The 10744-nt window shown below is 40.2% G+C and overlaps 1 protein-coding gene and 1 pseudogene across 1 annotated transcript; one reads left to right on the top strand and one right to left on the bottom strand.

The window, feature by feature from the left end:
• Positions 1–4903: 4903 nt before the first annotated feature.
• On the bottom strand, positions 4904–6675 carry LOC110325773 (annotated as a pseudogene).
• A 1202-nt stretch (positions 6676–7877) lies between these two features.
• On the top strand, positions 7878–8852 carry LOC110325794 (olfactory receptor 11H4-like). Its single transcript, XM_021203904.1, has one exon. It carries the CDS (start codon positions 7878–7880, stop codon positions 8850–8852), a length of 975 nt encoding a protein of 324 aa, XP_021059563.1.
• The last annotated feature ends 1892 nt before the right edge of the window (positions 8853–10744 follow it).

Below are 10744 nucleotides of genomic sequence, written 5' to 3'. Positions count from 1 at the left end.
TTGTGTAAGTGTACCACATTTTCTGTATCCATTCCTCTATTGAAGGTCATCTGGGTTCTTTCCAGTGGAGTCCAGCTTCTTGAGCTCTTCGTATATATTGGATATTAGTCCTCTATCAGATTTAGGATTGGTAAATATCCTTTCTCATTCTGTTGGTGGCCTTTTTGTCTTACTGACAGTGTCTTTTGCCTTACAGAAGCTTTACAATTTTACTAGGTCCCATTTGTCAATTCTTGATTTTACAACACAAGACATTGCTGTTCTGTTTAGGATTTTTTTTCCCTGTGCCCATATCTTCGAGGCTTTCCCCCAGTTTCTCCTCTATAACTTTCAGTGTCTCTGGTTTTATGTGGAGGTCTTTGATCCACTTAGACTTGAGCTTTGTACAAGGAGATAAGAATGGATCAATTCTCACTCTTGTAAATGATAACTGCCAGTTGTACCAGCACCATTTGTTGAAAATGCTGCCATTTTCCCCCTGGATGGTTTTAGCTCCCTTGTCAAAGATCAAGTGACCATAGGTGTGTGGATTCATTTCTGGCTCTTCAATTCTATTCCATTGATCTACATGTATTTTCCAGTCATTTTCTCTGAAGCAGTGTCTGTCTTTGCCACTAAGGTGTCTTTCCTGAATTGAGCAAAATGCTGGGTCTTATTTATGTATCCCATGTGTTAGTCTATGTATTTTATTTGGCAAATTGAGTCCATTGATGATAAGACATATTAAGGAATCGTTATCATTGCTTCCTTTTATTATTATTATTATTTTGTTAGAGATGGAATTATGTTTGCGTGACTATTTTCCTTTCTGATTTTTGAGTAATGATTATTTCCTTGGTTTTTTAGGGTATCATTTCCCTCTTGTGTTAGAGTCTTCCATTTATTATCCTTTTTAGGCCTCTATTAGTTCATTATTAAAAAGTATTTTATTTATGAGACATGTCTGTTGCTGACACTATTCCTGTTCCACTGGAGGAGATTATGAGCATTGAAGGGCCCCAATTGGGAGTTGGCTTCTTTTGTGGCAAGCTAGCCACTGGACAAAGAAATGCCCTTAGTTCATCTACTAACTAAATGCTGTTCAAAAGGACAAATAGACACAGGATAGTTGACTGCCAAGATTTACCAAGACATGGTAAGCAAATCCTTCATAATTCCTTCTTCACAAAATGTCTGTCAGATATTCTCAGCTATAAGGCTAAATATTGATGCTCCAGTATTATAAAGAATATTGGTTACTGTCCAGGTGGCCAGCTATCTCTGTCATGTCCACAGTTTTGGAAGCTGCATTCTTGTGTTTCCTACATAATCAGGTAGTTTTTATTCCTCAAGTCTCTGATTTGTTTAAAGACTAAATATTCATAGTCTTACTACAAGTTTAAAGTGTTTAGGATTTAAGAAGATGTTCTAGTTCTAAGAAAATGTTTTTGGTTGATAATACTAGTGAGGATATAAAATGACTTGGATACAGAGTCTGAACTCACCAAGATAGAATACTTTAAGTTTCCAAATATAGATTGACTGGACATTATAATTGAATAAATGTTTTCATAATTGTTATAATTGTATTAAGTTTAAACTTTATTTTTTTTTGTTTTTCAAGACAGGGTTACTCTGTGTAGCCCTGGCTCTCCTGGTATGTACTCTGTAGACCAGGCTGGCCTTGAACTCAGAAATCTGCCTGCCTCTGTCTCCCAAGTGCTGGGATTGAAGGCGTGTGCCACCATGCCTGGCTTGTATTCAGTTTATATTTGAAAGAAGAAGATCCTTTTATTGAACTAAAAATGAGAATTGTGGAGAAAATATCATGTTTCTTGTCAATTAAAATGTCTATGGACTAAGGCTTAGGTAGGTGATAGAGGTGGGAGATCTGGGAGAAAATGTAGGACCCCCCTCAGGTCACGGGAGTCAGGGTATCCCAAGGAAACATGAGAGACCTTCTTGTTGCAAAAGCATGAGGCAGTTTAATCGCGGAGCTCTGGGCCGATGTGTACCTCATGCAGGAGGTAGAGGCATCGACCCCAAGGCTCAAAAGATAGGGGTTTTTATAGGGAGAGGGTAGGGGGTTTTTGGGGAACTTGGCACGGCTTCACACAATTGGCTTGATTACAAGTCAGTAGAATAATATATGGAAATTAAAGCGTCAGCAATTCCAGGGAGGGGGCCAGGGCCAGCAGTTTGGCTGGGTCAGCATGAGCCAGGCTGCCAGATGGCCAATGAGTCAATCAAAATATAACCCAAACCAGTTCCTGTATTTATGTCTATCCTTAGGGCCACCCAACCTCAGGAATGTCTAAACAAGGGGCTCTCCTGGACATGCCTGGACTTGTTGTTGTAAGATCTTCAGCTAGGCCTTCAGAGCCTGCCAGGACATGCTGAACTTGCCTCAGGCCTTCAAGTTTCCAATATTGCCCTATTTGTCTCATGTTATACTTTTGACAATAATTTCTTTGCTTTTCTTAAATTCAATTCCTTTTAGAGAAAGAATTCTCAGACAAAGGTTGGAGAGTAACGTGGGAAGATCTGAGGAGCTGGGTGCATGGTAACTGAGAACAAGTAACCAGTCATATGGCAAAACGTAGGTTAAAATAATTGGGTTATTTTAGCTATGATCTAATCAGAATATAGCCTAGCTCTATGGCCAAGGTATTTGTAAATATATTTTGAGTCTGAGTCTTATTTCTGGGAGCATGGGGTTAGGATCAGAACTGGACATAAAGTCAACAGATCTTACTATGCAGCCCTTAATGGTTTGGAACTTTCTATATAGACCAAGCTGACATGAAACTCACATAGCTCCATTTGCATTCTGAGTACTGAGATTAAAGGCATGTATCACCATACCTGCCTTAGATTTAATTTTTTTTATCAAGACAGGGTTTCTCTGTGTAGCCCTGGCTGTCCTAGATCTCACTCTGTAGACCAGGCTGGCCTCGAACTCAGAAATCCACCTGCCTCTGCCTCCCAAGTGCTGGGATTAAAGGTGTGTGCCACCATGCCGGCTGTAGTTTTCATTTTTGTGAGATCAATAGAATATAATTTTGTGTATCTCTGTGTTATTGTATCTCATTTTTAATAGAAGGGAAAGCTTTGCCCACCAAAATATCTCACTCTCAGAATTAGAGCTGTTGGTGAATCTAACACCCATTTTACTGCTTCTCAGAGGGTGAGTCTTTAACAGGGTGCACTTGGTTTTATATATTCACCATCACCATCTTCAGACACAGCAGAATAGAGCATCGGAATCCACTACAGATGGTTGGGAGCCTCCACATGGTTGCTGGGAATTGAACTCAGGACCTCTGGAAGAGCAGCCAGTGCTCTTAAACACTAAGCCATTTCTCCAGCCTAATAGGGTATACTTGGAAGTCTCCTAGAATTGAGTGCCCTTTTCTATAGCTCCTCCTTTTCTTTTACTCTAGACAATCTATAACAGTTAATACACAAAGAAGCAAATATACTAAATTCCATGTAAATCCCAAGAGTTGGAAGAAGAATACCCTTCAGGGGAAATGAGAAAACCCCTGAGACCACCTGAAGAGGTAAGAGGGGTGGTTGTAATAATCCCTGAGAGGAAACATATACTTAAGAGAAGGTCACATGTTGAAAAATTCAGCAAAAGTCCTAGGGAACAAGTCTCTGGAGTTTTCAGAAGTGAAGTGAGGTGAACACACAGATGTATCCATTCCCTTCTGTAAATTTTCCTCACAGAGCTGTTGAGGAGATGCCTGATGCTGAGGTAAGGTGAGGCTCTCCTGTGCTCATTGTTCTCTGGTACAGTTCCACTGTATTCCATTCCTTACATCTAGGACAGCTATCCTGCATCTAAGAAATAGATGAGTGGTCCAGATTATAGCCAGCTCAGGGAGATTATAGGGTGCCTTTTACTTAATGAATCTAATTATTTGGGGCTTCTTAGGAAAGAGGTAAAGGAGGTGAGGAAGAATAGCTTTGTGTAAAAGTTCCAGATATGGAACCAGCACACACTCTTAATTCCAACATGCAAGGTAGTAGGAGCAAGCAACTCTCTGTGAATGCAAAGTCAGTATGCATAGCAAGTTCTGAGCCAGAAGGGGCTCCCGTGTAGTGAGACCCTGTCTCAAAAGCAAGCAAGCAAACAAGCAAGCAAGCAAGCAAGCAAGCAAGCAAGCAAGCAAGCAAGCAAGCAAGCAAGCAAGCAAACAAGCAAGCAAGCCAGCAAGCATACAACCAGGCAAAGCCCCCTAATGTTCAACTGTAATTACAGGACAAATATTCATTGGGTGAAAAGAATTTGACCTCTAACTGAGCCACAATTGTAAAATGAATAGTGAGTGGACAGTTACAGTAAAAAAATATTTTATCATTGTGATTATCAGAGCACCATTCAGAAACACTCTCATTTTCTCGGAGTTTTCCAATGGAATACCCCTTTTCTCAGGCTACCTGGAAAGACAATGTGCTGAGTGAGCAACCTGGGAAGAAGGGGTTTTAATAAAGCTATCACACTTGTGCTGGTAGGTTTGGTAACTGGTTCAATTCCTTCTATTGAAGCCGAATGCATAAACGGATCCCTGAGGATTACAGATGAAAAACTGCTTTACAAGTTCCAAATGCATGAGCAACAGCATGAAGTGTTTGAAGTATTTTACTACTTGACAGTAAGTTCAGGAAACAGTCACTGGGGTAGAAGCTAACCACTGAGTTGTCATTTATACCTCCTGGGAGAGAGAAAATCAGTTTTCTCTGATAGAGTAATATTGGATAATTAAACCACTTCTGATAAGACTTTATGTTCAGGAATAGTTGAGGAACATATAATGGACTCTACAGCATTTTTATGTGCTCCCCCGCAGCCCCCAGCTATCAGGAACTTTATTTTCCTTCCACCATTTCCCCTTTGCTTAGGTGTCTGCACAATAGCTCAGGACCACTCAGCGGTGGCTCCAACCCACTCAGTGGCCTGCGCTGTGGAAGCTGCTGACCAATCCTCAGTGGGTGGCTGTGCATTCCAGTCTTTTGTGGGGAACTGGGGATGGGCACAGAGGGAACCTGCACACCCTCAGACCAGTCAGCCACTTCAGGCTGAGCAGCAGTGAACTCAGGAGCTGGTGCAGTCCATCCACCATGGAATTCCTCCTTGGTCACAGCCTCCTCAGGAGCAGCCTGCTCCCCCTCCTCAATCTCCTCTGGGTCTCTGTAGAAGTAAAGATCAGGCATAACCTCCCACGGGTGCTTGCGGGAGATAATACCTCGCATGCAGAGTACTTCCCTGGCCAGCATCCACCACATCAGACCCACTGAGTGAGCTCTCTTGTTGTTGAATGGGATGACAGTGTCCACATAGCGCAGGGGAGAATCTGTGTTACACAGAGCAATGGTGGTCAGGTTGACATAAGAGGCCCCTGTGAGTGGCTGGCTGGTGGTCAGTCATGGGATCTGACACCACTAGAAGCCGTGGCTTCCTGAAGGCTGCTTGGTTCTGGTTAGTGAAGGTCCCAGGTGTGAAGTGGCCAGCAATTGGAGTGGCTCCTGTGGCAGCAGCAAACTTCAGCACAGCTTACTGGCCAGTGTTCCTGGAGGAGATGACAACGACTTCAGCAGGGTTCTCTATGGCAACAATAGCTCAAGCTGTGAGCAACAGCTTCTCCCAGGTCCTCTTCAGATTTATGATGTAGATACCGTCACTTTTCCTTTTGTAGATGTACTGCTCCATCTGAAAGTCAAGGTTGGTGCCACCTAAGTGGGTTCCTGCAGCAAGGAATTTGAGGACATCCTCCTCCTTCTTCTGCAGGACGTCAAGGACATTATGTAAGTTTCCCTTTATGTTAAGATGGGACAAGAACAATGCTGTATGGACCCATCCCGGGGTAGCACGGAAAAGCTTTTGTGTGTTTTTTATTTGGTAACAGTTTGAAGTTTTCTTTTTGAGTGTGGCTTTATTTTGTTTTCTTGGTTTCGTTTTTGTATTGTGTTTGATTTTTTGAGAGAACTAAAAGTTGGGTGGATATGGAGTGCAGGAGTATCTGGAAGGACTTGGGAGAGAGGAAGAATATGATCAAAATATATTTAAGTTTAAACTTTGTTTTAAATAATAACATAATAAAAAAGTAATCTTCTAGAAGATGGGGTTACAGAATTAGCTGAGCCATTCTATTCCATTCATATGAAAACTGATTCAGTTAAACATTCTCTCTTTGACACTCTATTACCTATCTACATTTCCCTCAACAGCTTCCAGAAAAAAAATAATGTTGCTGTTGATAAATTTCTTATAGGGCACAGCAGTAGGAAGAATAAATTGCATTGTGCTGTCAGTGCATATGGTACATGTTCTTTCCATTATTCACATTAAAGAATCATGATCTGTTTCTCAGAACAAAAATCAGGACACTCAGTCCTCATGATTCTAGTTCTTTGTTTAAAAACATGTAAGCCCTTCATCTGTCATCTGTAGGTGAGAAAGAGATTGATTTATGTTTTACAAATACACTGGAATTCATTTGCTTCAAGAAAGATGGTAAAACATGTCTTTTGCAGTAACTAATGATTAGGAAGATGGACATCGAAACTTGGGTGCTAAACCTTTTCATGTTTCCTCGAACATCATGAACAGGGCTAGAGAGACTGCTCAGTGGTTAAGAGCAGTGACAGTTCTTTTAGATGACCTGGTTTGAGTTCCAGCACCGATGTCATCCGTCCTAGGAATCCAATGCCCCCTTCTGCCTTCCCCAAGCCTCAGCCACACAGGTGATACACAAACATACATGTAGGCAAAATGCCAATACATTCAAAATTAAATAACAGCAGCAGTAACAACAAAAACAAAAAATCAAGCACATATAAGAGACTAAAAGTAGTACAGACAAAATCTTTGTTCTCAGGGATCACAAATGATTTTTCCTTTGAATCTGCGTTGTTTGCTACCTTGCAAACTTCTTTTTCTTATATTTCTGGTGACATCTAATACCCCAAATAAGATCTCTCTCTCTCTCTCTCTCTCTCTCTCTCTCTCTCTCTNTATATATATATATATATATATATATATATATATATATATATATATNTGTGTGTGTGTGTGTGTGTGTGTATGTATGTGTGTGTATGTGTGTGTATGTGTGTGTATTTTTGTTAACTCTGTTTTAAAAGACATATTTTAATTTTTTAAAAGTTGTGTGTATGTAGCAAGAAGATAGGCAGGTTAATGATTGCAGGTGTCTGTGGATTCTAGAGGTACCAGGTAACCTAAAGTAAAATGTACTTGTGAGCTGCACAACTTGGGTGCTGAGAAGTTAACTCAGATCTTCTACAAGAGCAGTGTATCCTCCTAAGCATTGAAAAATGAAGCTTACAGACTCAAGAGGAAGAACACTCAATCAGTAAATTTCTTAGTGAAGGACAAAAAATACTTGCAGATGAGAGGGGCCTATAAGATAAAAATCTGTTCAAGCACCAGGACCTAGGGGCTTTTATGTCATCAAAAATGAATGGTGGGGTGAAGAAGTAAAGGCACAGATGACTCTTATTCCTGGATCCAGAATTAACAATGGATTGATGCCTTTCCTGAAAGGCCATAGACCCTAGAAGTGCTGTAGCATAGAGGTTAGTGTTGGGGAATCTTAATGTAGGGCTATTTGGGTCAATTTGTGTCTTGATAGTCAATTTTCTTCACCAAAACTATCTCGAATTACATAGATCGCTTTTGACTCCTCTCTTAGGAGGACCAAGGAGGATGAAAAGAAAGAGGTTATATCGTTGATATAGAAACACAATGCAAAATAAGATAGAACTGGTTCCATCTGTTTTCAGAATATTCTTGTCTATCCTTGTAGAACTTAAGTTTGACAGTCATAAAGACTTTCAGATATGTTGAAAGTAAAGGAATTGGGGCTAAGCTCATGTCTTTTTCCCCCCTCAGATATTTAGATGCCATGAACAGATCAGCAGCATATGTAACTGAATTTGTTCTGTTGGGATTCCCTGGCTCCTGGAAGATACAGATTTTCCTCTTCGTGTTGTTTTTGGTGTTTTATGTCTTGACCTTGTTGGGAAATGGAGCCATCATCTGTGCAGTAAGATGTGATTCACGACTACATACCCCCATGTATTTCCTCCTGGGAAATTTTGCCTTCCTTGAAATCTGGTATGTTTCCTCCACTACTCCTAACATACTAGCCATCATTCTATCTAAGACCAAGGCCATCTCATTTTCAGGGTGCTTCCTGCAGTTCTATTTCTTCTTTTCACTGGGTACAACTGAATGTTTCCTTCTAGCAGTAATGGCTTATGATAGGTACCTGGCCATTTGCCGCCCATTACATTACCCTACCATCATGACTAGGAGGCTTTGTTGCATTCTGGTATCCTCATGTTGGCTCATTGGATTCCTTGCGTACCCAATCCCTGTGTTCTCCATCTCCCAACTTCCCTTCTGTGGTTCTAATATCATTGATCACTTCCTCTGTGACATGGACCCATTGATGGCTTTGTCCTGTGACCCAGCTCCTATTATCAAATTAATTCTTTATGTCCAAAATTCCCTTTCCCTGTTTTTCACTATTGTATACATTCTTCGGTCCTATATTTTGTTGCTCAGGGCTATTTTTCAGGTTCCTTCTGCAGCTGGCCGGCGAAAGGCCTTCTCTACCTGTGGTTCCCATTTAGTTGTGGTGTCACTCTTCTATGGGACAGTAATGATAATGTACATGAGTCCTACATATGGCATTTCAACTTTGATGCAGAAGATCCTTACACTTGTATACTCTGTAATAACTCCTCTTTTTAATCCTCTGATTTATAGCCTTCGTAACAAGGACATGAAACTTGCTCTAAGGAAAGTTCTGTTAGAAATGAGAATTGTCAAAAATATATGAGCAAATGCTGTGTCATACTTACATGTTCTAATAAATAACAAACTGGAGATGTGCCAAGATGTATTAATTCATTCAGTTGTCTTTACCTTTTGTTCAATGTTTTTGAGACACTGTCTCATGTGGCCCTGGCTAGCCTCAAACTCACTCTCTAGCCAAGGATGACCTTGTAGAGATTTGATTTCCCTACCTTCATATTCCAAGTACTAGGATTACAGCTGTGTACTACCATGCCAAGCTTTGAGTTTGTTTTCCAAAAGCAGTGATACTTTTCAAAGCTTAAATAGAATATAATTCCTATGTGAGATGGTCTACTACTCAGGTACCAATGTTTTTTCATTAAACACCTCCTCCATAACAAAATAATGAAGTCAACTTTGTTTATAGATGTGTTTAGATTAGTATTTGCAATTTGAGAACTAAAACTAGCCTTCTGGTTCCAACACAGACATTATATACACTGGAAATAAAAAAAAGTTTTGATTCATTTCAATTCCCAGAATTGGAAAGAGACATGATTTAGGACTGGTGAGATGGCTCAGTGGTTAAGAGCACTGATTGCTCTTCCAGAAGTCATGAGTTCAAATCTTAGCAACCACGTAGTGGCTCACAACCACTAGTAATGAGAAACAAATGAAAAAAACCTTTGAGCCTGAGAGAGCTGGGTCTGGAGTGAGTGGAGCCCAGAGCTAGAGGGAGAAGAAAAGGGGGAAAAAAAAGGAGACAAGATTTAGAATCTAGACAAAAAGAAGGAAGAAGTGAAGCTTTTGTACAAGAATATGGACTTATCTTCAGAGGACCTCTACTAGAACTATGTCAGTTGCTGGTGAGAGCCTCAGTAGGCATAGTGTCATGCCACAAAGCCTAATGCCCTGATTTCAATCCATAGGGCCCATTGCAGCGAAGAGGAGAAACCTACATCTACAAGTTTTCTTTCCTTTCCCTCATGGGTGCCATTGCATCTACTTTCCCAACATAATTAACTAGAGGATATAATTTAAGAATCCATTTTCAATATAGAAATACAGGAATTAATTAACAACTTCTTAAAACCTGAGGGTCTCTGCCAATGCCTGGCAAATACAGAAGTGGATGCTCACTATCATCCATTGGGTGGAGCACCAGGTCCCCAATGAAGGAGCTAGAGAAAGTACCCAAGGAGCTAAAGGGGTCTGAAGCCCTATAGGAGGAACATCAATATGAACTAGCCTGCCAGAGCTCTTTGGAACTAAACCACCAATCAAAGAAAACACATGGTGGAACTTTTGGCTCTAGCTGTATATGAGCAGAGGATGGCCTAGTCGGTCATCAATGGGTTAATGGGAGGAGAGGCCCTAGTTCCTGTGAAGGTTCTATGCCCTAATATAGGGGAATGCTAGGACTAGGAATGGGAGTGGGTGGGTTGGGGAGCAGGGGGAGGGGATATGGGATAGGGGATTTTAGAAATGGGAAACTAGGAAAGGGGATAACATTTGAAATGTAAATAAAGAAAATAATAAAAAAATGCAAACTTAAAAAATATTTCTAAAAACTTTAAGGAGTCTGACATTAATAAAGAAGCAACTAGCATGAAACTACATGGTTATCATGCTATCATGTAACATTAAAGACCATAAAAATGGTAGCAGAATGTGGGAGGCTGATAGTGATCTGATATTATCATTTGGATTTTAATCTATTTTTATTATTTTCATTTTTCTTTTTTAATATTTTATTTATAATTATATAACTTATTTTCATTATGGTTATCCTTATCCATCTCCTCCCAGATTATCTTTACCTTCCCACTAATTCAATATTCTTTCTTTCTTTCTTTCTTTCTTTCTTTCTTTCTTTCTTTCTTTCTTTCTTTCTTTCTTTCTTTCTTTCTTTCTTTCTTCCTTTCTTCCTTCCTT

The sequence above is a fragment of the Mus pahari genome, chromosome 8 (assembly GCF_900095145.1).
Source record: "Mus pahari chromosome 8, PAHARI_EIJ_v1.1, whole genome shotgun sequence".
Classification (NCBI taxonomy): Eukaryota; Metazoa; Chordata; class Mammalia; order Rodentia; family Muridae; genus Mus; species Mus pahari.
This window is presented reverse-complemented; position numbering and strand designations above follow the sequence as displayed.

Excerpts from the sequence above, each read along its gene's own strand:
- LOC110325794 (XM_021203904.1), top strand. The coding sequence starts at position 7,878 with ATGTCTTTTTCCCCCCTCAGATATTTAGATGCCATGAACAGATCAGCA.